General features: G+C 38.7%; 2 protein-coding genes, 1 long non-coding RNA gene and 1 other non-coding gene across 6 annotated transcripts in view; 2 read left to right on the top strand and 2 right to left on the bottom strand.

Moving 5' to 3' along the window:
* KNL1 (kinetochore scaffold 1) overlaps window positions 1-11,735 on the bottom strand; it is a 48,285-nt gene extending 36,550 nt beyond the window's left edge. Inside the window, exons 1-6 of one of the 3 annotated variants that reach the window (XM_072962666.1) lie at window positions 11,490-11,735; window positions 10,957-11,047; window positions 6,019-6,072; window positions 4,957-4,996; window positions 3,162-3,221; window positions 32-93 (exon numbers count right to left, since the gene is read on the bottom strand). In XM_072962666.1, coding sequence (XP_072818767.1) covers window positions 32-93; window positions 3,162-3,221; window positions 4,957-4,996; window positions 6,019-6,053 — 197 coding nt within the window. In that variant the 5' untranslated portion in view covers window positions 6,054-6,072; window positions 10,957-11,047; window positions 11,490-11,735. Of the gene's footprint in view, window positions 1-31; window positions 94-3,161; window positions 3,222-4,956; window positions 4,997-6,018; window positions 6,073-10,956; window positions 11,108-11,489 lie in introns of all 3 variants that reach the window. The other 2 variants (XM_072962665.1, XM_006201650.4) reach the window with 2 other exon arrangements.
* Window positions 11,736-11,955: 220 nt separating this feature from the next.
* On the top strand, window positions 11,956-12,037 carry TRNAS-GCU (transfer RNA serine (anticodon GCU)). Its single transcript has one exon. It is a non-coding gene; the product is annotated as a tRNA-Ser (tRNA).
* On the top strand, window positions 11,967-13,390 carry LOC140696828 (uncharacterized). The gene is made up of 2 exons (XR_012073375.1): window positions 11,967-12,040; window positions 12,849-13,390. It is a non-coding gene; the product is annotated as an uncharacterized lncRNA (long non-coding RNA).
* Window positions 13,391-23,333: 9,943 nt separating this feature from the next.
* RPUSD2 (RNA pseudouridine synthase domain containing 2) lies at window positions 23,334-27,325 on the bottom strand. The gene is made up of 3 exons (XM_006201648.4): window positions 26,483-27,325; window positions 24,926-25,222; window positions 23,334-24,267 (listed from the first exon to the last, which is right to left on the bottom strand). Exons 1-3 carry the CDS (start codon window positions 27,107-27,109, stop codon window positions 23,545-23,547), a joined length of 1,647 nt encoding a protein of 548 aa, XP_006201710.1. The 5' UTR covers window positions 27,110-27,325; the 3' UTR covers window positions 23,334-23,544.
* Window positions 27,326-27,986: the final 661 nt, after the last annotated feature.

Here is a 27,986-nt window from a genome sequence, read left to right on the forward strand (position 1 = left end):
AACATTTTAATTATTTCTCTTTTCAACTTACTTTATAGTATCTGCAAAGCTGACTCGACGAGAATTTTTCTTATTTCTCAAAGCATTGGATTCCTAAGGGCAGAGAATATATGGTATGATTTTTAATGAAACCACTGTAAATTAGGTCTCCAAAGTACTATAGATAAAGACCAAGTCTTATTCTGAATTAATGTGATATTATTAATTTTGACAATTTGATTCTCCAAAATATTCCATATAAAAGCACTTAACAAACATGGATATGATTTTTCAATATGAGTGATAATAAGCACACTGACACAAACAACATATATTTAAAAAAGGTGATTACTGTCCCTTATCTTTTCTCTCTCCTTTAAATGAATGGTTATTTTGCTATTGTAGAAGAAAGACTGGGGACAAAACAAGTGATATGTTGCCTATTATGGTAAACTTACTATATTACTTTAAAGATTAAAAAATTTTTTTTATTTGGTAAAATACAATTAACATAAAACTTACTGTATTAACCACTTCTTAAATTTAAATTTAAATTTTATTGTGGTAAAACCACTCATCTACCCTCTTAACAGATTTTTAAATGTACAATACAATATTGTTAACTGTAGGCACAATGTTGTACAGCTCATCTCTAGAATTCATTCATCTTGCATAACTGAAACTTTAAACCAGTTGATTAGCAACTCCCCATTTCCCCTCCTCTCTGCCCTGGCAACTGCTGTTCTGTTCTCTGCTGCTATGAGTTTGACTATTTAGGCACTTCATATAAATGGAATCACGCAGTATTTGTCCTTCTGTGGCTATTTGACTTAGCATAACATACTTAAAAATTAAACTATTTTTAAGTGTACACTTTAGGGTTAAGTACATCTACATAGCTGTGCAACCAATCTCCAGAAATCTTTTCATCTTGCAAAAGTGAAACTCTGTAGCCATTAAACAACTCCCTCTTCCCTCACTAACCTCCCCACAACCACAATTTTATTTTCTCTTTCTATGAATTTGACTGCACTAGGTACTTTGTAAGTAGAAATCATATTTGTCTTTTTGTGACTGATTTATTTCACTTGGCATAATGTCTTCAAGGTTCATCCATGTTGCCATATGTATCAGAATTTCCTTCCTTTTTAATGCCATGTACTACATTTTGTGTATCCTTTCATATGTCAAAGGACTCTGGGTCACTTCCACGTTTTCACAACTGTGATTAATGCTGCTATGAACATTGGTGTACATCTCTTCAAGACCCTGCTTTCATTTCTTCTGGGTATATACCCAGAAGTGGACTTGCTGGATCATACGGTAATTCTGGTTTCAATTTTTGGAGGAACCACTGTTTTCTACAGCAGCTACACCATTTTAAATTCCCACCAATAGTGCACAAGGGTTCCAATTACTCCACATCCTAGCCAACACTTGTTATTTTCTGGATTTTTTTTTTTTTATAATAGCCATCCTAATGGGTATGTGCTGATAGCTCACTGTGGTTTTGATTTGAATTTCCCTAATGATTAGTGATGCTGAGCATCCTTTCATTATACTATTTTTATTTTTTCTCATCCTCCTTAACAAGAGCAAACATTTTTACTCACATAGTTACCAAACACAAAAAGCAAAAGACAGAGAAACAAATGAAATCCACAGAAAACTTTACTGTGATAAGTCTGAATACCTGAGTCTAAGTTTTATTATAACAAAGAATCAAGAATATTCATCCTCTATGTTAAGACTCTGGCAGACATTACATGTGGTCTTGAGCTTAATAATGACAATAATATAGACATAGTAAATACTATATTTCTTACTAAAAATCCCTCAAATTTGTGTGGTATACTGGAAACAGCACTGAGTTAGAGGTTAGGAGATTAGAATTCCAGTTTGAAGTCTGCCACTAACTAGCTGTGTAGGCTTTGACAAAACATTTAATCTCTCTGGATCTCATATTCCTCATCTATATAATGAAGAACTAGATTCAAGATTACTGTTGAGGTCCTGTTGGTTTTAAAGCTCTTTTAGTCTGTGAATCTGTCATTCAACATTCATTAAATAAAAAACTCAAAAACAAAACACTCACCGCCCCCCCAATCCCATGGTGAGTGATGAAAAAAGAGTGGTAAAGGAAACAAATACGGTCCCTACTCTACTGGGAATTAATGGCGAAACAAACATTAAAACAAAAAATCCACACATATAAAATCAAAAGTATGATGAGTGGTATGAATAAAAACTATATAAAAATAGTAATTTAGCCTGAGAATCAGAGAAGATTTCTTTGAAAAGTACATTTAAGTTGAGACATGAAGGATTAGTTAGCAGGCAGGTGAAGAGTTGGTTAGTGGGAAAGCATTCTAGGCAGAACATGTACAGAGGCCCTGAAGCAAGGAAAAGCTTGATGTATTTGAGAAACAGAAAGACAAGAGAGGCTGAAGTAAACACTCAGAATTATATGGTCTCCAAAACTACAGGCATTTCATCAATCAACAAAATGTATTGAAAGTGAACTACATATACCGGACATAATACATTTAAAAAACACATGAGAAAGTTTCCAACCTCAGAGAGTTCTCAATTTAGAATGGAGGTTAGTAAACAATTACAATAGAAGATGTTAAGGGATGATTTTCTGAGAGAAGTGATACCAGAGCTGAGTCTTGAAGATCAATAGGAATTACCAGATAAAGAGGACTACAAATATATGATAAATCAAGTATAACAAAATATGAATTGTAAAATCTGGGTGATGACCATATGAACATTCATGGCAAAATTCTTTCTACTTTTCAGTGTGTATAAAAAAATTTTAATAAGATGTTGGCAGATAAATGAAGAACGAGGGACTAGCCATCTAGACAGAGGTAACATCATATGTAAATACCTGCAGGCTTGACAGTTTGGGGAATGGTAAGCAATCCTGAATGGTGAGATACATATGTGAGAGTGGCAAGCAAGGAGGCTGGAAAAGCAAATATGGGTTAGAAATCAAGACTCTTAGCTTATTTAAGTTATTTGGATTTTAACCTGAAGGCCATGGGATGCTTACTTGTCTATATGCAATTGAGAATCATTTATGACGTTCTCCCTTCATATAGCTAATAAAGTTCCTGACTATTCAAAATATCACTGAAAATAGTCATCTATAAAGCATATATATCAAAATTTACCTGAACAGTTTCATTCCCACCTCTGAGGTCTTGAAGAGGACTCCTTGGGGGTTTCAAAATCTGGAAGGGAATTATTGAAGAAAATCTGCCATATCTATTAATAGTCACCTCATTTCAAGTTATACCATAAGTAGAAAGGTAGAGATCCTAAAATTCCTATAAAAACCTCTAAAACTCCTCAAATTAAGTGCTATACTTTGTGGCTGGTTTAAAAATTTGGCATCTATTTCCTTGTCCCTGACCACCTTCCCAATTGTTTTGCCTACTCTCATCCCATGTGGTGTGGGTAGAGCTCTACTCCAATTCTAGGGTACAAAAGGTAGCCCAGGCCTGGAACAATCTGCACGTGATATTCCTTCATCAACAGTGATTGGTTTGAGAGTGAGGATTTGACCCATATCAAGATAATTGAGCCAACATGATTCAGTCCTGAGTACTCTGGGATTTTTTTTATCTTGAGGAAATAGACACTTGTTCATGTAGGTCTTCAACCTGAAAATTGAGAGAGCTAGATGTACTACAGTAATCACACGAAGAGAGCCTGTTTGATAATGAAGATTACCCAGAGAAAGTGATCAGAGTATAAAAAATGAAAGGAAATCCTAATACTGGTGGTCATGTCCAGTATTTTTACCATAAACATCTTTGCCACATCTTTACCATAAACGTTTTTGCTGCATAATTGTTTGTAACATAATTGATTGTAAGGCAATTTTGCCAAAAAAGATAAAGAAAAATATGAGATATTAAAAAGGACATAATAAAACATGAAAAATGAATAACAAAATTAAAGACTTTATTGCAAAATATAAAATTTTTTAATATATTTAAAATGTTTGTAGAGTCATGGCAATACTTCACAAATAACTGATTTTATTTTGTGGGCTGTACCTAATACCTAAGCACTTGTCTGTCTTTTGTTCATAGTATTCTATACATTTGTTTATTACTTCGTTCTCTTCATTTGGCATCATACTTTTTCTTTTTCAATAAAATTCCTTCCTTCATTAAGAGAGGTATCAATTTCCCAATACTAGGATGCATATTTTTAACTGAGTTTTGTATTGCATTATGAAATTCTTCTATATTGTTGTTTATTCTTGGCATAAAGTCACATGTCTGTTCACAGATATTCCAAAATTCTATGGGAAATATGGGTTCAACTCTGCATTGGAGACCCTTAGACTCTTTCAGATTTACTTATTATAAAAATGGGAGCATTGCATTAATGAAGAAATAAAACCAAACTGTCAACCAGTTGAAACCAAACTATCATTTATTATTATCAAACTAGTTATTTAACTTTCATGGCAAAATTGCACTACCACTAATCAGTTATGTGGCAAACATGCTTGTGACAAAGATGCTTACGGTGAAAGTACCTAGAACCACTGGTAATATTGCTGGAACCCCTGGTCAGTTAAGTTGTGCCTAATGTCAACCTCCATCTTTGGATTTTTTAAATTTCATAACCCAATAAATTTTGTGCTTAAATCAGTCTGAGTTGAATTATATTATGTCTTGCTTTGTACACCAGTTTAAATATATTTTAAACAGCTTTACTGAAGTATAATTTACATAGCACACAATTTATTAAATTACCATGAAATCCATAAAATATTAATTTTAGTATATTTACAGAATTGTGTTATCAGGTTAAATATTTGAGTTTTTATCCAAAGAGCAACAGAAGCCAGTGGAGTTGGGATGGTGATGCCACAGTCAAAATTACTATGGTATACAGTCATCATTCAACAAAAGGTAATAATTATTAGCTTAAATAAGTATTTCTTACTGAGGAATGTCGTCTTCTAACAGGTCTCTCTATATTGTCACTGAAAAAGGAAAAGAAATTTACATACACAAGGGTAAAAAACTGAATTTCTAAAACCCATCATTACATTCCTTACATGCTTAAAAAATTTTATTTATTATTGAAGTATAGTTGATTCATAATGTTGTGTTACTTTCTAGTATACAGCATAGTGACTCAGTTACACATATATGTATTCTTTTTCATTATAAGTTATTACAAGATATTGAATATAGTTCTCTGTGCTACACAGTAGGACCTTGTTGTTTATCTACCCTTATATGCTTTGAAATTGGCTATTACTTTCACTTAACACTTGGTATCACTTTCATTTAATAAAATTAATACTACAAGACTTAAATTCAGTCTTTAGGAAGTCAGTGTTTTAAAATACCTATGTTATATCACAAGACTGTCTCTTGAAAAACAATCAGTATAACATTAATTTACCATATTGACAGAAGTACAATTATAAGATGAATGGACCATAAATCAAGAGACTGTAGCTCTGGTTTTACTACTGTGTGATTTTTAGAGCAGGTTTTGAATATTCAAATGCAAACACATAATTTATCAGGTACAGGAAAATAGGTTGTGTTGAGATTTTATAAAGGAGAGTTCCTTCCTATCTGGTCTGATTGTCACAGCCACTACGTACCCAACTCAGGTTAGTTGTTGCCAAACAAGAATATGAGCCCACAGTGTTGCCACACTTGATTTTTAAGAAAAGCTGAAAATCTAATTGTTGTATTCAATCTTGAAATTTTGGCAACTAATTCAAAAATTTAAAAACATTGCTTAAACAAAGAAAAAGAAATTTAAATTGAAGGGATGGGAGGTGGTCTCTAAAGTTCCTCTTAAGTTTTTACACTAGATGAGTTTATATAAAGATATGGTAAGGAATGCTGTGACTTTGTAACATTTACTTCTTTTCCCTAGAACAGAACTGAAAAAGATTTCGAAAGTTATCAACATGTCTTACTATTTGGAAAAGAATCCTTCTCTGATAGTTTTAACATTTTTAGCTGCATTTCATGAACTTACTTTTCTTCATTAGCATCTGAAGACACTCCATCCATTTCTGAAGAAAAACTTTTTCTGTAACAAATATACAATATGAGAAAATGCAAGAAAAAAGGGAAAGAAATTACAATCTATAAAGAGATTAAGAGCAAAGTTGTGACTTCAGGATTACATTCTGTGTGAAGGCCAAAAATAAAAAGGAAAAACTTCAGTATGTGACAATGAAACATGAAAAATTTTGACTATTCTGTTATAATCACCACTCCTGGAAAATTCTCATATTCAGGGTGAAATCAGTGACTAACTCTGCTGGGATGATATGGACGTTAATGGTTCAAATAAAAATTTGTCCTAGTCTATAAGAGTTTATGGATTACATAATAATTCAACCTCAAAATGTAGTCAATCAGCTATCAAAATACAGTGGCTATGCATAAATGCATGTTTATGTTATGAAAATTCAATTTTAATTACTTAGCAAAAAAAAAAAGGCATAAAAATAACATTTTTAAATAATGTAGTTGATGATGCTTACAATCCCACTCAATGAGTATCTGTCTTGGAAAGAGTGTGCAATAAGCAGCATAAACTGAAGTTTATTTAATTGGTCTTAGCTGCTACCTATCCATAACTATTATTTTCACTTTATGCCTTTTAACTTTAGAACCTCACTCCTGGGTAAGAAAAAAATCCCATTGCAGATTTCAAAAAACAAAAGAGCTAGAGATTCTGACTCAACAATATTAGCATTTCTACCGCAACACTAAATACCATATACCTAACCTGTCAGAATCAATGTTCTTACACTTTTAGCAGCAAGTAAAAAAACAAAGCAACAAAAAAGGTACTTAAAAGATTTCTTATTTTACATGATTTCATCATATATAACAGAAACCAAATTAAAGAACAATACTTCACACCTAAACTTGAAGTTAAAGTCTACTTATTTTTTAGTATCAATTTACTTAATTAGCTATTAATATAGAAGTAAGGTGATGGGAATCTTCTGGGATTTGATCTCTGACCGTCTCCTTTTGTCCTCCATCACTTTCTCAATTGGCTTATCAATTCTTCTGGTTTCAATTACCTCCCGTTCTCAGATAACACCCCTATCTACTTAAAATAGTATTTTTTAGTTTGAAAATTTTAGGTATTACATACTATCCTCCTTCCCAAAAGCAACCACTTTATGTTAAGCTAATTATTTTGTATTTAAAGAAAGCTCTCGTACCTACAACCACCTCCATCTTACATACACACACATATACCTCTACATACCCAGATAAATACAGTACAACAAAGGAACAATTCCATGCCATTTTCACTAAAATAAATATAAAAATCCTAAAAAAAAAAAAGCAAAAAGGAGCCAGCAATTTGTAAAAAGTATAATATTTCATGGTCATGTTGGTTTCATGCCAGAAATGCAAAATTGACATTAGAAAATCAATTTTACAATTTACCATACTAATAGATTAAAAGGGAAAAATCATATGATCATCTCAACAGATTAAAAAACAGTTTGATGAGTTTTAACATCTTAAAAAAGAAAAATTTAGCACTAGGAATAGGAGGTAAATTCCGTAATCTAGCAAATAGTACCTGTTTAAAAATCCAACATCAACTTAATGGTGAAATTGAAAACTTTTCCTCTGAGATCAAACAAACGACAGCTATTTCTATTTCTATTCAATCTATCATCAAGGCCTGGTGGTTCTAGTTCCAATATATAGTCCAAATTCCTTCACTTCTATCTTCAATGCCACCACAATTCAAGCTACCATCATCTCTCAAACAGAATATTGCAATTGCCACTTCATGGTCTCTCTACTTTCACTCTTATCCCCCCAAAGTCCTTTCTCCACATAGTAGGCAATTATCTGCTGAAACAGAAATCACATTTAAGACATTCCCTTACATAAAACCCTTCAATAGTTTCTCACTGGACTGAGAATAAACTCTTTATCAGGACCTATAAAGCTCTACAAGATCTGGTTCCTGCTTACCTCTCAGACTTCATCTCATACCACTGTCTTCCTAAATCCATGCTAGTCACATTGGCATTTCTATTCCTGCACACACAAAACTCTTTCTCAAGACACTAAATATACATTTGCTATTCTCTCTTGGCAAGAAAGCCAAGAAAAGTACTCTTTGTAGCACTCTGTATGTCTCCTCTGTAGCATTACCACAACTGTAATTTAAAAGTCTGTTATGTAATTTAATTATTCCCGTTATCTTCCCAAACTACCATACTGAAGTATGGTGAAGTCACTGGGTTATACAAGATCTAGCTTGAGCTTTATGCTAACTAGAACAGCCTATCTCGTGGCTTATCAAACATACATTGTGCATCTGCTTTAACCATTAAAGAAAAGGGTGCACTGTCCGTAAGTATAGAATATTCGTTTTGAAGATAGAGATAAATGCCTCCTTTCCTGGGATATCAGTGCTAGTACTCCTTCAATGATAAGGCTTCTTTCTCAGATGCCAAGGACACACTGATTTGTTGTGTGTGCTAATCTTTTTTTTTTTGAAACTTTGAAGGCATGTAGCCCCATCATGTTTGATGTTCTTTGTTCTGACAAGATATAAAACTGTGCTGAAAAAAACACGCTTTTCCAGAACAGTTCCTCAGAGTTAACTGAGAGGTTGTCTCCCAGGCTATAGTTCTCAGTTTGGCTCAAATAAAACTCTCTTCCGTTCTTATTATAGATTGGCTATTGATTATTTGCATCGACATACACTTGCTTGAACAGTAAACTCTATAAGAACAGAGCTAGTGTCTCTAATGTTTACTGTTATATTCTGAGAAACTAGCACACTGCTTTGTAAATTAAAGAAGCTCAATAAATATTTGTTGAATGACTAATTAAGAAACAATTCTTTAAAGTTACCTTTACGATCAATGTCTTGTATTTTTTTTCTACTTTGGGGAATATTTTCAAATTTAGTGACATATTTCAAATTCACAGGATAAAAATATTAAATACTATCAAATCAGGATCACCTAAACATCTTCATTGTTTGAAATACTCATTGTGCAACATTCCTATGTAAACTGAAGACCAGTTGGCACTTAATTAGGTGATGAGATTCAAAGCTTATTTAAGTCTTCCTTTTAAAATATTCTATTTGTTACATTACTGTAAGTTCCACCTCCAAAAGAAATAGGAGACCCCAGATTCTCACATTAAGCCTAACTTGTAAAACACTGTCATGTTTGAACTTCTGATCACTGCCAGATCAATTGATTATTGATTGGTTCCAGAACTGGGCACTGGTACACAGGGATGCTACAGCATACTCACAAAGGTATCCTGGGATACATTAAAATTTTGAGAGAAACAACAATTATCAACATCTGTCAGACACTGTTAGCTCAAAACAGTACCCATTCTCTCTCTCTTTTTTTTTTTTTTTTGGTAACATATTATTGCAAAGCTGGATTTTTGGCAGTTGCTGTGATATTAATCAAGTACTTTTTCTTATCAATGAGGTACGGGAAATGAGTGTGCCAGTACCCAATCTGATTTACAGATTTGAAAGGTGTGCAGTATTCAACAGGCACACATACCAATTAGTAAATAATTCTGATTATTTAAGAATAAAGACCTTTTTCCTTCAATTTATGTGTGTGTGTGTGTGTGTGTATATTTATATTTTGAAATGGCTACTAAGTGGCTAGGACAACTTAATAACAACTTTTAAAATTGTTGGGACCTAATCACTTAATAAATGGAACTCCTAGGTATTTCTATTGGCCTAAGGGCACCATGAGCCAAGAAAGTTTGGGAACTACATGTCTCAATAATCCAGAGGTCCATAAACTACTGCTGTTGGGCCAAATGGGTCCTTAACCATAGTTTTGTATGTTTAAAATGGGTTGTAGACAACAAAACAAAAAGTAAGGAAAGAAGAAATGTGACAGAGATCACGCAGACCATGGAGATTGTAAAGCGTGAAATATTTATTACCTGCCTATTTGTCCACTCCTTCATTTACACTACCACTATCTAGAGTTAATATATTTCATAGTGTCCAAAGATATAGGCTCTTGACCTGTACTGTCGACTACAGTAGCTATTGAAATTTAAATTAATTAAAACGATGTAACACTTAAAACAGAGTTCGTCAGTCACAATAGACATACTTCAGGTCCTCAATAGTCACTTCTGATTAATGAGTACTGTGGTGGACAGTACAGAAATAAAACATTACATTACCACTGAAAAGTTTATTGGACAGCACTGTCCTACTATCAATATCTAGAGTATCTTCTGGTGTCTCTTTCTTAGCATCAAACACATCATTAATACTACCACTCCAAACATTTTTACTCAGTTTACATCTATTTGTCATTTTGTAAACATTTCCAGCCATTCACATAATGAAGAATTATACTCCTTTGAACCCAATCAATGTTTAATTAGCAAAATCTTACAGTACACTAACTCCTCATCTCCGTAAGTCACTCTTTCTTTCCAGTTCCACCTCAAATGCCACTTTCTCCAAGAAACCTCCTTTAGTCTCCACTGCCAAAAAGCATCAAATAAGATCCCCTTTTCTGTGCTCCCACACTCCTTTAGAATGTCCTATGATAATTCACATTGTCTTGTTTTACAGTTATTTGTGTATACTAATCATTTCCCTTTCTGAACTGTAAATTGTAGATGAGGGAGTGAATCATCCGCTTCCAGCACTAGCACAAGACAACAAGGTACCCAATACCTATCTCAGGAACTCGATTAATCCAATTCAACTGAAAACTTCAATCTTAGTAACTAGAGTAAGCTCTGCATTGTTTTTCTCTGTCGTATCTCTATAAACCTATCTTTAAAACTCCAGTCAGCAATATTTATATCTTAAAAACTTTTTTCTTAAATTCTATATGGAGACAAGCAGCAAGAAAAGGTTCTTTAACTCTGGCCTAGTAATAGAAGAGTTTTTAAAACTTACTTGCGGCGTACTGATAATGGCTTTACTTGTTAATGTTACATCTGCAGGAAACCCAAAATCTGCTCAGTGCTGGCAGAACTCGGATCAGACACTGTACACAAATTACAAGTCGAGTGTTCAAAATCACTTATTGCTGTCACTTCATTTATAGCTAAGAAAAGATTGAGTAAGAAATGCAAACAGCCGTGAGTTCCCCAGGGAAGAGAAACAATTAAGAGTCCCGGAACCCTGACAGAAGATGGCGGGGTGGGGCGCCGCGGGCTGGGACGCCGAGAGAGCCGCGGGCCAGCCATCCCGGACCGCCCGTGGGGCCCAGGTGCGGATGGAGAACGCTAGGGAGGAGGCGGCGGCACGAAGTGCAGGCCAATGTGAGAAAAGAAAGAGCCCCGCACCCAGAAAGAAGCATCTACTCTGAGACCAGCGCGTTCCGAGGACGCCGGGCAGGAGCGTCCCCCCACCGCCACGGCGGGGCCTTCAGACCGCTCAGACAAAACCTAAAGTTCCCCACTCCCAAAACCCAGGACGGAAGTTACCCGCCACGTCCCAAAGGCTTCACAAATTCTTCTCAGACTTGTTTGGGGTCCACACGCTTCTCAGAGAGGCAGCTCGCCGCCACTCCTCGACGTCAACTCACAACGTCCGACTACCTCAGTGAAGCATTCAAATGTAACCGCCTAGCTGAAGCGCATGCGCAGAGCCGCTCATTGCGTCGGCTCCGCCCCTTAGACTCCAGAGCCCTCCTAAGGCTCCTTTAATCAAACTTCCTTCTCAGCCTGTGTGCCAATTTTACTTCCTTCAAGGTAATCTAATTTTCTACTGAAATTTTCTTTGTCCCTCCCTCTTCATCCCACACATCATGGGAGCGGCCATCTTCTTTTGATTTCTTGCTATAAAAATGATCGAGTCTTTGCTTCCGTACAAAATGGCGGCTTCCATCAGGTTGCGTCACATCCCCCTAGTGTTACTCCCTATAGCTACCAGGAAGAAGTATGGTTCGGGGACGAGGTGGCCGAGTGGTTAAGGCGATGGACTGCTAATCCATTGTGCTCTGCACGCGTGGGTTCGAATCCCATCCTCGTCGAGAGTAGGTTTTCTTTTTTTCTTTTTTCCCCTCTGATCTTTTGCTTGTGGAGTCGAAACAGTTAAATATTCATTCTAGGTATGCTTTACTAGTCGATTTACTCCAGCACAAACAACCTCCGACTTGAACTTTTGAAAGACGGCGTTTTGGAGCATTCTGACCTCATAGATAAAGAAAATGGAGGGAAAGAGACATTTTCTGGGAATCAGAATTTTCAAATGAACTTAGTATCTTTTTTAATGAAGTAAGCAACAATGCATAGAATTTTACGATTATTAATATTCCCATATGTTCCAATGGTGGTCTGTTCGATATTAATTAGCCTGGCTCCTGATTGAGGGGCTTCAGTTACTGTGGACTCCTACGTAGGGTTTTTAATACCTGCCCTTACTATGAAATAAAATCAGGTTTCATTTAAAGCATCAGGTTTCACTTTAAAATCTCCGAGACACAGAGTGTTGAGGATTCTCTGCCGGCCAGCAGGCTGCAGGTGCTCAAGAAAAGTATACAACTTTAGAGATGTTGACAACACGTGGAAACTTGGTCGTTTGTAGAAGCTAGAGACTGAAGACACAGCTACCTTCCCAGAGGAGGTTTTAATTTCTCTTTTGGATTTAAGCAAAGAGGGAAAAACAGGGAGTAGGAAAAGAATAGAGAAATTCCCTCTCTTGAAAGGTTATCAGGCAGTTTCATTCAATTCACATTTAACAACCTTCGTTCATCCAGTATCCATTTAACAGGCACCACAACAGACACTTTCTCGCCATAACCCTGTGATCATGATAGAAATTTTTGTTACTCCATTTTGCAGATGAGGACACTGAAAGATAAACTTGCTCAAGGTTATACAGTTTCTGTAATTGAAGAAAAGGCATTGTAACTCGAGTCTATCGAACGTCGGTACCTCTAACTACCGTCCTATACGATGCTGGAAATCAGTAAACAGCGCTCACCAATCCCTTGCGGTAATGGTTTACACGTTCTCTCTGTACCGCTCGGTACCCCAGAACCTGGCACCAAGTGTCTTCAGCAAAGTTTGCGGCCCTGAGAATGGAAGGAAGTAGCCCCTGCTTGCAGGCTCCACTTCTCCTTCGTCAATCCATATTCCTTGGGAATGTTGACACCTCTCTGGGCTGAGACCTGAGGGTCATCCCAGCACCTATCTTCGGCCTTGATCTTCAATCCATTTGCTAAGGTGCTGTTAGGAAGTGTTGCTGTTTGGGTTCTACACACTCCCAAGGGGTTCACGGGTAGAATTCAATTGGTTATTTGGTCTGGAGAGAAACGCATCTTTATTTTCACTTATCTCTAATTGAAAGCACTTCCTTCAATAAAAGTAAGCAACAAACTACAGTAATGCTAACCTTACCTGTGATTTTATCACCAATAGAAATAACAGATACAGTTATATTACATTACTGTTACTGCTCTACCCTCATCACTGCTACTACAAAACAGTGGTAGTTATTAGACCTGCCATGAGATCTTTAATGCTATGCATTCATAAGGAAGTATATACATTATTATATTATTATTTCATAGATTTTAAAATATATTTTGATAACTGTATTCTGACTTAATTCTTTGCCTTTGTATTCTAACAAACTTAATTTTATGCATTTAAAAACAATATTCTGAGAAGGGGCACATAGGTTTCCCAGGACTGCCAAAGTTCTATGTCACAAAAAAAAGGCTAATAGCCCCTGAGGGACTTTCCTAAAGTGCCCTGGAGACACTGACCTTTCCCTTTCCCTGAACTAAACCTTACTCTCTCTCCCCAAGACCTTTGCAGATGCTTTACCCTCTCCTCTCCCTGGAACATCCTCCTGCTGCTCCTCGTCTCCTTCCCATCAACCCCTGCCTGGCCTGCTCCTTTTCATCCTTCAGGTCTCAGCTTGGATGTCATCCCCATCAAGAAGCCTCCCCTAACTCTGCAACCTGCAGATCCTTCTTAGATTTCTCTCACCTGGTTCTGTGCTCTCTCTTGCTTCTGGGCCTTTGCACCCCTCTTACATGCTCCTGTAGCTCCCTGAGTTCCCCCAGCACTTGCCAGATAGTATTTAAATTATCCATTGGGGCTGCAACCTCTGTAAAGACTGGCAAGTCTGCACCATTTTTCTGAGCTTTTCCCTGCTTCTCACAGTGATGACTTCCTATGGAAATTTGATAAGTTCTATCAATGTGTCCAGTCTCTATAAATAAAAAGTGAGTGGATTATTTTCTCAAAGGAAAATCTTCAGCTGAAGAGATTCTGAAAATATAAAGCACTGAAAGTGTCTAGAGAAAAAAAAAAGAAATTGTGAGTAGAAGCTCACTTTTCTATTCCTCTGCTCTTTACCTGTTTTCATACTTGGTTCATTTGTGGTAACTTTCACATGAAATTGCAGTAAGACTTGTTATGAAATTGCTGAAAGTTCCAGTGTTTTGCATTTCTATGATCTCTTGTTGTATAAGAACTGTGCTTGTTTACCTGTTTCTAAGAGAATAAAAAAATTAACAACATGCCAGATTGTTTAAAAGCCCCCAGGCTGGTGGTGGTGGGGCAGGTTGGGGGGACTTGGATTAGTAATGGCAAAAGATTTATAATAAACGAAGGCAGTAAGAGAGTTAGAGGCGCCATCTACTGGAGCAGCTGCAACAGACGACTTGGACAAGATAGCTCTATAGGAATGGCTGCTATATTTGGAAAGGTCCCCGTTACTCCCCAGAACTTACCAACAAACCACAGCTCCAGGAAACCATTCTCCATCAACACAAGGGTTCTTCACAAGTCCTATCTGAGCTATTGTGGAACCCCTTAAACTCTGGAAGATCATGAGAGAAAGAACTGTTGCACAGCCAAATGCGTTACCAAGATATTCTAGCTCTCTTACCGCTTCAGTGTCAAGGAATGGGGTCTTCATTCTCTGAGTCCAGCTTCAAGAAGACCATTGTCTCTGGAGAATGAGGTGCTCTGGGAAGAGCTGCCCAGTGTTTAGTTGGTGATGGTCTGCCACCTGGCCAGGCCCTTATGTGTCAGCAGCTCTCATATGACAAAGCTCTGAAGGAAGAATTGAAATCCAATGATATTTTTTTCCTGGTGTGCCTCTTAAACTCTAATGAGAAAAACCCAGATGGGCTACAAGACTTGCAAGGATTGGTTTTGAGAGGCCGGTAATGACAGAAATGAATTCAGTCTGTTCCTTATCATTAGAAGTGTGGTCCCACTGAGAACCATCTCTGGGAATACAGTCATACCAATGTCTGGAGAGATTCAAGAATGAATCCACACATTTTTCTCTAAGTCTGCAACACCAATCCAAAAATTTGCTATCTCAAATCATTCCCTAAGCTGCATGCTATCATATGAAAACTATCCACCTTGCCATAACAGCTTCTGAGAATGCCTACTGACCTGAAAACTGGTTTTTTCATATTGAAGATCAATAAAGCAAAAACTGAAATCTATTTTATAGTAAACTTGCTTAGGAAAGGCTTAGGAAAGACAAAGTGAATAAATGCCAATAGACCAGGGGAAATGGGGAATAACATTTGCTATATCCTGTGCTTTGTATCTTTTGCAAAGATAGCTATGGATAATTAGCAAGCAACAACTTGTTACACCTTTCCTTTTTATCACAGTGAGGATGAGCAATGGCCCAGATTTCAAATTTCAAAACTTTTCATTTGAAATCTCTAGAATGTAGAACTGGGTCAAACCTAATTTCAGTAGGGTGAAATTAATGGATGGAGGCAATCCCTGAGGACATGACTGATGATTCCATGGAGTTAGAAACAGAAGCAAACTTTCTTCTCTAATTGTGGTACTATGGAGAGTAGTAAGTTTTTCATATTTCTCTTTGGGCTAAATAAAAGGTCACTGACTCTGAGGACTTTTTTTCTCCTCTGGCTTTCTCCAAGATTCTGACTGTCTTGAATATTTTCCTTTGAAAAATTTTTGACCTGCTTTAATTCCAACATTTTAAGTGCTGGAAAGTTTACAAGAAAATTTGTATTGTTTATTATTTACTTGAATTAGTGAAGTATTTTCAAGAACTTTCTGTCCAGATGCCATATTAATTAAGTATTAGAATAAGCAATGCACAGGGCTCTGTCTGAAAGCATGCCAAATGTAGAATACCAGAACTGTAAACTGCTTTTAGATCCCTCAGCTCTGTTTTGATACAGAAGCATTATTTGAATATGCTAAGGCATATTAAAGTAGTCAGTCACTTTTGCAAATTATTGTCTATTGCTTATTACTGTCTCCAGAATTACAGACATACAGTCCTCTCTTTCCATCCCTAGTGAAAGTGACCCATGGCCTAGGCACTTGAGAGCAGTACCCACCAGTTGCATGGGTGTCAAATAGACCTTGGGAGTTGTGCAGTGAGTGACTAGAAAAGGAGAGTCACTATTTCTGAGATAACCAAAGGTTAAAACAAGAGAGAGCTTTTAAAAAAAACTGATCTTGAGAGATATTATACATACAATTATATAACATGTAATATATTGTTCAGTTCAAAAAACAATAAAACCCAGCCCCTTTGAAGCTTCCCGTGTGCTACTCCTTGCTGGCATCCTTCCACCTAAAGGGAAAACTACATTATGAATTTCCTGTTAATCATCCTTTTACTTTTCTTACCAGATATACATGTACACATATATATATATATATTTGTCTGTAACTTCTTTCACTCAAAACTATTTTATCCATGTAATTCATTCATTTTCACTACTGTTTGGTATACAATTATCTGAATATACAATTAAGTATCCATTCTCTTATGGACAGATACCTTGGTTGTCTCCAGTTTTTTGTTATTATAAGAATGCTGCTGTGAATGTTCTTATGCACGTCTCCTGGGGTACACACGTCTCCTGAGGTACACGTACAAGTGTTTCTCTAGGTATATAGAGCACAGCCAACTATTAACTATAGGAAAGTTCAACTGGACTCAACCTGAACTCCTTAAAGGTAATACCTTTTTCACAGATTCTGTATGAATATCCTAGCACCTAGCACTGTAATTGACCCAGACACCAATTACTTGACTAGCATATGGAAGGTGGAAGAACACACGCACATGTGCGCACACGCCTGCGTGCGCACACACGCACACACACTCCCCTCTGTCTTAGGTATCTGCAGACTAGTGGAGTCATTGTAGTCAGGGACTGTTGTTTTCTATAGAGACTCTGAAGTAATGCTGTTCAGTAGAAGTTTGTGCAATGATAGAAGTGTTCTATATATGTGCTGTCCACTAAACCAAGTGAATTGGGCATTGGAAATGTGGCTAGTACAACTTTATAATTGCACATTAAATTTTATCTAACTTGAATTTAAATAGCCACATGTGGCCAGTATTAGATAATGCAGATTTGAAGGATCTGTTGAAATATACAGACTCTTCTCAGAAAAAAAATACACATACAGAGACCCTCTGAAGCCCATCCATGTGTCCTTACTTTAAGAACCTCTGAAGTTGACTAAAACGATGAAAATAAAATAAACAGGACCAGAGAAGGAAAGTAAATGGGCAAAGGTTAATGCTCTCATTCAGAGTCCTGGAAGACAACAGATTAGGTATAGAGGTAGCCTCTGCCTCCTTCCTCCTCCTATCACACAGAACCTGACCGTGTGCTGTTTACTGCCTTCCCCACATCATGCTCCACACTGCAGTCGGTATATGCCATTGGAGCAGGGATTACATCTATCTTATTCACCATTACATACCCATTGCCAGGTATAAACCTAGCATAGTTATACTCAAATGTCTGCTGAATGAATGAGTTTTACCAGGCATATGCTTCTTACCAGTCCTAGGAAATCAGAGTTCCTGAGTTGGGAGGGTCTCAGTGATCAGAGGAATTGGCTGGCTCATAAGAGATAAGAGTTTTCACAAAGTTGGGCAGATAACTCGGATCCATATGAATCTCGTCCTACCCAGACTGTTCCTAAGCCTTGTCATTCAGAGTCCCTTGTTGATATATAAGCCATGCAAAGACTTCCATAGTCAGTGCCATTGAGCCGACAGTGGGGCCAAAGTCCAAATGTACCCAAAGCCATTCTCCTTGGGTGTCTCCTCCTCTGGCTCCTCTAGCTCTGGAGTAAGCCTGCCTTCTCTCGCCTTACCCCTCTACCTGGAATCCTTCTCATGGCTCTGCTGGGCAAATTCTAACTCATTGTTAAATGCCTCTTCCTCTGGGAAAACTGTGCTGCCACTTCCAGACAGAATTATGCCATATGTCCACCAGTTCCCTCTGTGCTCTGTCAGGGCAGGGCGTAGTCATTTATTTCTGTATTCTAGCACTAAATAATGTCTGGCATTTAGTAGGTGTTTAACAACCAGTATGGACGACTGAGAGGATATAAACTCAATTGCTTTTCTTCACCGACACTACTACTGTTCAATATGTGCTGGTCAAAGGCTATAGATTAGGTGTTAATGAGCCTGTTTCACTCACCCTAGAAGAGCCTTAAAACAAAAATCCGGGGGCTCTCTCTATAGGTACTCCAAAGAAATAAGAATAAAACAAATGAACAAAAAGAAATAGGAATTACATAACAGATGTAGAACTGAAAGGATAGAAAGCAGAAAGCTTCTGCCTGAACGGAGATAAGCTGAAGGTTGTCCAGGCAGAAACGCAGGGCAAGACACAAGCAGTAAGAACATCCTCAATATTGTAAAGGGAATTCATGAAGAGCCCATGGCTGACATCTGATACAATAGTGAAAGACTGAAAACTTTCCCCGAGTCAGGAATCAGACTAGGATGCCAACTTTCGTTTTGCTACTTCTATTTAACATGGTACTGAAACCGCAGTGAGCTATCCGGAGCAATTAGACAGAAAAAGAAATAAAAGGAATCTAAATGGGGAAGGAATATGTAAAATTATCTCTATCTACAGGCGACATAAATACACACACTTAAGAATCCACCAAAAACAAAACAAAACAAAACTAATTAAGCTAATAAATTCAGCAAAGTTGTAGGATACAAAATCAACACAAAAATCAGTTGTAATTCTATACACTAGTAATGCACAATCCAAACATGAAATTAAGAAAAACAATTCCATTTAAAATAGTATCAAAAAGAATAAAATATTTAGAAATAAATTTAACCAGGAAGGTACAAGACTTGTACACAGAAAATGACAAAGCACTCCTGGAAGAAATTAAAAACCTAGAAAAATGGAAAGACATTCCATTTTCATGGATTGGAAAACCAAATACTTTTAAGATGGTAATAAAAGCAATTTACAGATTCCATGTGATTCCTATCAAGATCCTATCAGCCTCACAGTCAACAAACCCCAAAAATAGCCAAGTGGAACTACAGCTAACTTAAAGACTTTTGTGTTAGGAAACGCAAGTGTTGGCAAGGATGTGGAGGATATGGAGGAAAACCCTTGTGCACTGTTGGTGGGAAGGTAAATTGGTGCAGCTGCTATAGAAAACAGTATGGAGGTTCCTCAGAATGTTAAAAATAGAACTACCATATGATTCAGCAATCCCACTTCTGGGTATACATTCAAAGGAAACAAAAATCAGTATCTTGAAAAGGTATCTGCACCCTCATGTTCACTGCAGCATTATTTACAACAGACAAGACATGGAAACAACATCTGCACATGGATGAATGGATAAAGAAAATATGGGGGGGGTGTGTGTGTATATAATATAAATACATATATATATATATAATGGAATATTCAGCCATAAATAAGAATGAAATCTTGCCATTTGCAACATGATTGCACCTTGAGGGTATTAAGCTAAGTGAAATAAGTCAGACAGAGAAAGACAAATGCCATATGATCTCTCTTATATATGGAATCCGAATACATATATGTATATAGATACAAATAAACAAGCTCATAGATGCAGAGAACAGATTAGTGGTTACCAGAGGTGGAGGGTGGGGGTTAGGAGAAATGGGTGAATTTTAGTTTAAATAAATTGAATTAAAAAAAAAGACTTTTGTGCATTAAAGGACATAATCAACAGAATGAAAAGGCAACCTATGGAATGGGAGAAAATACTCACAAATCATCTATCTGATAAGGGGTTAACATCCAGAATATGCAAAGAATTCCTATAATTCAACAACAAAAAAGTCAAATAACCTGATTAAAAGATGCTCAGAGAAACAGACTTTTCTTTTGAGATGATATACAAATGGCCAATAAACATATGAAAAGATGCCCAACATCACAAATGATCAGGGAAATGCAAATCAAAACTATAATGAGATACCATCTCATACTCATTAGGATGGCTACTATCAAAAAATCAGAAAATAACAAGTGTTGGCAAGGATGTGGAGAAATTTGAACCCATGTGCACTGATAAGATTGTAAAATGGCACAACCAGTTTGGAAAACAGTATGGAGGGCCCTCAAAAAATTAAAAGCACAAATACCAAGTGATCCAGTGAAAGGAAGTCAGAATTTCTCCCCAAAATATGCCCCTGTCATACTGACATATTTTGAGCTGAAGGCAACTAAGAAGCAACAAATCCAGAACAAGCCCCCCACTTTCTGTCTAAAGGCAGGATAAAAGTTCTTTTCCTGGAGACAGACTCTTATCAACCCAGCCAGTGCCAGAAGAATCTGCAAACAAACTTTACTCCATTAGTTTCCTCCCATGTAATTCCCTTCCCCCAGTTTGCTGCCATTGGAAGCCTACAACTGCTTTCCTTGTCCTGTCATTTCTCTACAAATTGATTTCTTCTTTGTTGAAGATGCCTTATAAGCTGGAATTCTGAGCCACCATTTTGAGTTACTTTTGGTTAATCCCACATCATGTGTGCTGCATGCATTATTAAACAGTTTTTCTCTTATTAATCTGCCTTTTTGTTAAAGCTTCCCAGAAGAAAACCTAAAATGGATAAAAATTTGTCTCCCTTACACAGTAATTCCCCTTTTGGGTATGTATTTAAATAACTGAAATTAGGATGTTGAAGAGATATTTACATTGTTATGTTCATTGAGGTATTATTTACAATAGCCAAAATTGTTACAACAACCTAAGTGTCTGTTGACTAGATAATGAAAATATGGTATACACATACAACGGAATTACTAATCAGCTTTAAAAAAGAAGGAAATTCTGCCACATGCAACATGGATGAAACTGGAGGACATTATGCTAAGTGAAATAAGCCCATCATGATTCCATTTTTTTAAGTTATAGTGATATGTGATTTATCATAGAAATATGTATTTGGTCCTCCCAGGCACAGAGCTCCTAAAACCCTTGGAATTTCCTAAGTGATGAAGATGTCTTTTGATATTCATAACAAGCCCCTTTCAACCACATCAGAGTTTATGTTAATGCAGTGACTTTTGGAAAACTAAGTCTTAAAGATGGGGGTTGGTTGCCAAAGGAACCAACCCTGTGATTACAAGGTTGGAACTTCCAGTCCCACCACCAAACACAAACCTCTGGGAGGAAAGGACTAGAGACTGACTTAATAACCAATGGCCAGTGATATAATCATGCCTAAGTAATGAAACCTCCATAAAAATCCTTAATGACTAGGTTCAGAGAGCTTCCAAGCTAGTGAACAAGAAGGCATCCACATACTAGAGAGCAGCACCTAAACTCTATGGGGTCAGAAGCTTCTGTGCTCAGAACCCTTCCAGATCTTGCCCTTTGTATGTCTTCATCTTGCTGGTCTTTCCTATCCTTTAATACCCTTTGCAATAAACCCATAATCAAGTAGGAAACAATTTTCCTGAGTTCTGTGAGCCATTCTAATAAATGATTAAGCCCAAGGAGGGGGTTGTGGGAACCACTGATTTGCAGCTGGTCAGAAGCACAGGTAACAATCTGGACTTGCCAATGGCATCTGAAGTGGACACAAGTCTTGTGGGACTGAGTCCGTAACTTGTGGGATCTGATCCTGTATCCAGGCAGATGTTGTCAGAGTTGAGTTGAACTGTAGGGCACCCAGCTTGTGTCAGAGAATTGCTTGATGTGGAGAAACCACTCATACTTGAAGTACAGGGTATTCTGTGAGTAAAGGAAAGTAAGTTTTTCTTTTCAGGTATCCAAAATAGTTAAACTCATAGAAGCAGAGTAGAATGATGATGCCAGGGGTTGGGGGCACAGGGAAATGGGGAATTGCTTCTCAACAAGTATAAAGCTTCAGTTATGCAAGACGATTAAGATCCAGAGATGCTCTACAACACTGTGCCTATAGTTAACAATACTGTATTGTGCACATTAAAGTATGTTAAGGGGTAGATCTCATGGTAAGTGTTCTTACCATAATTAAATAAACAAAACTTTTGTGACCCACAGGACGCTGCCAATAAAGTGAAAAGACAACCTACAGAATGAGAGAAAATTTTGCAAATCACTTATCTCTTAAGGGTCTCATATCCAGATATACAAACAGCTCTTACAACTCAACTACACAAAGCCAACCCAAATTAAAAATACGCAGAAGACCTGAATAAACATTTCTCCAAAGAAAACATGCAAATGCCCAACAAGCACATAAGAAGATATTTAACATTATTAGTCACTAGGAAAATGCAAATCAAAACCACAATGAGATAAGACTTCAATCCCACTAGGATGAATATAATCAGAACAATGGAAAATACAAGGGTTGGTGAGGATGAAGAACCCTTGTGGATTGCCTGTGGGAATATAAAATGGTTTAGCCACTGCAGAAAATTTTGGTGATTCCTCAAAAAATTAAACACAGAATTACCATATGACCCAGCAGTTCCACTCCTTGTTAACTGAAAACATGTATTCAAACAAAAATTTGTACACAAATGTTCATAGCACTATTCACAACAGCAAAAAGGTGGAAACAACCCAAATGTCCATCAACTGATGAATGGATATACAAAATGTGGTATAGGCACACAATTATCCAGCCATAAAAAAGGAATGAAGTACTTACTGATAGATGCTATCAATTGGATGAATCCTGGAAACATTATGCTAAACAAAAGAAGACCAACACAAAAGGTCAAATAGTACATAACTCCATTTATATGAAATGTCCAGAATAGGCAAATCCATATAGACAGAAGGCTGACTAATGGTATCAGGGGCTGGGAGGAAGAGAAAATGGGGAGTACCTGTTTAGTGAATATAGGTTTCCTTTTGGGTGATGAAAATGTTTTGGAACTAGTTGAGAGGCGATGGTTGCACAACACTGAATATGTGAAATGCCTCTAATTGTATACCTTAAAATAGTTATTGTGTTATGTGAATTTTACATCAATTAAAAAACCAAAAAAAAAAAAAAAAACAAACAAGTAGTAAGAACCCAGACACACAAGGTGTTAGAAAAAGAGATTTATTTACAAACGAAAAAATCCCCAACTCCAGCTGGAGGGAGAGAAAGAGAGGAGGTAGCAAGCATGAGCAGGTCCTTTACGAGGCCAACCTCAATTCCTGAGAAACCCTGAGTACCAGCCCATCTGGTCAGCTCCTACTCCATGGCCCACTCCTCTTCCAATCTAAGAAGTAATCCCTCCACTGGCCACAGCCCTCAGTCTTCTTGCCAGTCATCCTGTGCCCAGGCAGGCATTGGTGAAAAGTACTCAAAGCCGGGCCCTTTATAGCGCAGGGCATGCAGGAACATCACAAGGTCCTGGGGCAAAGGGTCTTGTCGCACCAGCCGGCACTCTGCACAGAGTGGGTCTGTCTCTTGATTGGCAATATTGGTTTCAGCTACCTTCCCTGGTGCCAAAGAAACTGTGTCCAGATCCTGAGGGGATGCCTCAACTGCTGCATCCATCTTCTGGGCAGATGCAGCCAACTCTTCTAGGCAGTCCTTGGAGGGAGCTGTAGAGTTTGTGAGTGCAGTGGGCAGGTCGTCCTCACAGAGATCTAGCACATCCAGGCTCTGTTTGGCCTGGTGCTCTGCCACAAGGTCCCGCAGTAGTTCCTCATCTGTTTTGGGAATGTGGCCTCCTCGGCCTCGGGAAGGGCCCCAGGCAACTGAGTTATAGATGGGGTCATTGAGGATGGGGTGGCCCAGGAACTGGAGATGGACTCGGATCTGATGGGTGCGGCCTGTGAGTGGCCGGCACCGTACCACACTGGAGTGGCCATTGTAGCTCAGTCTCTGGAACACTGTCTCACAAGGCTTGCCCTGAGAATCTACACGGCACACCCCTACCTTGTAAGACACCACCAAGATGGGCTCCTTGCAGGTTACTTCCTCAGCAGGGAACTCCCCCTCCACCCGGCACACGTACTCCTTCTCCAGCTACACAGGAGGGAAGAGGGAAAAAGTCAGCACAAAGCCTAAACCCATGAAGCCCAAACCCTCTGCAGTGATGACGAATACACCAGGGTCAGAAAGAAGAGGATTCAAACGCCAGCTTCATTATTTGACAGTTGCACAATCCTAGGTATATTACTTAGCTTTAAATCTTATTAACTTGTCTAGAAAATGGGACATTAGAAACGCATTTACCTCAGCGCAGCTGTTGTAAGTAAGCTGTGCTCTAACTGAGCCTCGTATACAGTAAACAATAAATATATTACAATCAGATCCAGAATTACAAGTCTCAAGACCATAAGCACTACCATTTAACTCTTCTACCCATGCCTCTTCCGACTCCATCCAGAATCTTTCCAGCAAGTAGGCTGTCCTCACAATCTTAAAAACCTTGCTCAGCCTGTCAGCACTTTAAAACTTCAAAACAGCAAAACTACCAAGAGAGGCATCTCTAAAGATCTTTTGAAGCGTAAAAGATAATAAGCTGTCCGTGGTAATATAGGTGTTGACCTTCCTGAAAATAGGAGGCTTGACCAGATAAACACGAAGGCTAGCTTCAGATCTAGAATTCAGTGACACCCTTTCGACACAGAGCATTCGTGAACACCAGGAAGTGGTGGCATGAGGCAAAAGTTTGGCATACCTGCCGGTCTCGAACCTGCTCATGAATTCTCTCTGAGACAGCTGCTGTCTTGGCAAACATGAGGACCCCAGAGGTGAGACGGTCAAGCCGATGCAATGGGTGTAGTTCCTTGAGTTGGTGCTCCTTGCCCAGGATGAAGATGACCGTGTTGTGCCGGAAGCGGCCGCAGGGGTGGACAGGAATGGAAGAAGGCTTGTCTACAACCACAACGTCTTCGTTCTCTGCTAGCAGGCGGACAGGTTCTGCTGTAACTGGTGGCTCATGCCTGTGCACTGTGTTCCGTAAGAAGTCATTGTCCTGCCAATGACATAGGCAACTGGTCAGCCCAGGAGCCAGTAACCTGTAATCAGTCAACCTTACACACAGCTTCCTCCCTTCTTCCTTACTGATATGGAAGAATGTTCATCGTACATCCTTAAGCAGAAAAAGCAGTGTGCATAGTGTATTCTCATTTTATAAAAAACAGAGACACACAGGCAGACAGCAGGCATTGAAAAAGTACTAGGATATATGCACAAATGTTAATGCTGGTATCTGGGTGGTAGGATTATGGATTTTTTGTTCTTATTTGTATTTTCTCTACAATAAAGTTATATTTTAAAAGTAAATTTTTCTAAAATGAAAGGAAGAAACTTCCATAAATCATCACTTACTGTGACCTTGAACAAGACAGCAAGCTGCAAGTCTAGAGATTTAGACTCCAGGCTTACTGCATGCTCTCAGGCAAGTCACTTAATTTCTTTAGGCTTCAGTTTCCTTATCCGTAAAATGCGAGGGTGAGTCCAGACCTGCGTTTTTCAAAACTTGGATGGGAGAGGGGATTCAAACCATTCATTCTTCAAAAGCTGAAATTGCCTTGCACCCCCTCATAATCATGGTGAGCCAGTGTTGCTGGCACGGGTGTCTGGTACCTCTTAGCTGTGATGGGATTTTAAAGAAGGGTCAAAGCACTGGGCTAGACAATTCTAGTCTCTGGCCTTGTCATTTCACAATTCTATCAAATCAGACTCTACCATAAATAATATAAGTAGAAGTTATAAGAACACAGGCTTTGGAGGTGGCACTGTTGCCTTACCTGTGTGAGGTTTACCTTAGTTTCCTCAGCTTCCTCACAGGTAAAATGAGGTGGCAGTATCTACTTCACAAGGTTGTCATTAGAATTAAATGTTAAAGTACATAAAATGCTTAACTTTGTGCCCAGCACAGTCATGAAATATAAATGAAAGTATCTGTTATTACTATTTGTACAGAGATGTACAAATGTAGGGCAGAATGTCATCAGTGCCAGTGCCACAAGAGAGTGCATCAAAGGAGCTATGAGAATTCTAACTTCTGTCCCTTGTTAACACTGAAACCAGCTTTATGGAGGGGATAAGCGGGCTGAGTTCTGAAGCATATGGTCTGTTTGCCGGGATGGGGAGCTATAAGTGTTCCAAGTGAAAATGAAAACGCTTCAGAATTATTCCCTTTCTACTCCAGTACTTATGCCCTAGTAACTCTGAAAAACCCTCCCCACTTTCCTTGCTCGCTTTTGGGCAGGCCCCATCAGGACTCCACCTTGAGCACAATGCTGAGGTCCTGTACCGGCTCCTCGTTGAGGTGCAGGCGCCCGGCCCGGACTGCGGCCTCGTAGTAGGCCAGGGGCTGGGCTCGGAACTCTGTGCTGAATACGTGCAGCAAGCTGTGGCCCACCCAGCGGCCTTTGCAATAAGTCTGGAAATCAAAGTAATAGGGCCGCACTTTGCGCAGGCCTCCCTCAAAGTAGTAGCTGGTCTCGGCAAAGTGTTCATCGCCAAAGCTAACTCCTGCCCGCCGCTTCTTCGGGGGCGGCACGACACGCTCCCCAGGTGTGCCCCGCCGCTTCTTCCGCTTGCTTGGGCCAGGGGCTGCAGTGGGGGCCTGCTCCCCGCTCCCTGAGGTCTGCTTCGCGTCCCCCAGGGCCGGCTGCCCTCCTGGGCCCGCCGGCTCCGGGCGCCCTGTGGGCAGCTCACCCCTCGCGTCGCCACCTGCATCTCCGTTTTGCTGAGCCGGAGCTCTCAGCCCGCTCGCTGCCTCGGCTTCGGTCGAGAGTGTTCCCTCCATGGGGCCCCTACGGCCACCAAAAGTCCTGGCAAAGGTGAGGCGCCGGAGGTTGGAGCACACTTGCCCAAGAACCGGGAGCCATAAGCGACCGCCCAGCCACATGACCGTGCGGCCGCTGCTTCTAGGTCGCGATCTGAGGACGTCACTGGGCACCAACCAATCAGTGAGGCTTAGTGCCGAGGCGGGGGCTGTGAGCAGAGTAGGAATGAGGGAGGGAGTTGAATGAGCCGAGTTGAAAGAGTTGAGTTGAACGGGTGGGAATTGAGAGACTGTGAGAATAACTGATTAAAAGTGTAGATTCCATATAGATATGCTCCAAGTCTCATGAGTCTGGAAAAACAAAACAAAATGAGGATTGCTAAGCTCTGAATGTACTAAGAAGACGGTGTTACATACTTCAAATGGTGAGTATTATAGTTTGTGACTTAAAACTCAATAAAACTGTTATATATGTAACCAAACACACACACACCCAGAAGCAATGTTTTTACACTTGTCCTTCTCCCTAACAGCATAAGAAGGACTAGAGATCTCCCATTTGCCTCCCATATGCTCCTGTCTTGAGATTAAAACTTTAAGTGAATCAGAAGATGTATTTGTCCGAGTTCTCAAGTGCACAATACTGAAATCAACTCTGGTTAATCATTTAAAGGATATTAGTGCCTCATATAATTCACAAGAGAGCTGACGAATAGGCTCAGAAACAGCCAAGTCAAGAGAAGTCAAGGCCTCTGAGAACCAGCCACATAACAAAAAAGAGAATTGTATAGAGTGGGAATTATATTTCAATAAAGTTGAGTGAATCACAAGGTCTAGCTCCAGTTCAGTGTGGTCCTTGACCATTAGGGTTCTAATTTAAACATTCAGCCACCAAATGAATTTTGAACATTTGCCAACCATCACTTAGTTCTAGAGGTTAACAAATACATGGTTCCTGATCTCAGCGAAGGCCTAGGCTTGTTGAGGATACAAATAAACA

Source organism: Vicugna pacos, chromosome 6 (assembly GCF_048564905.1).
Source record: "Vicugna pacos chromosome 6, VicPac4, whole genome shotgun sequence".
Lineage (NCBI taxonomy): Eukaryota > Metazoa > Chordata > Mammalia > Artiodactyla > Camelidae > Vicugna > Vicugna pacos.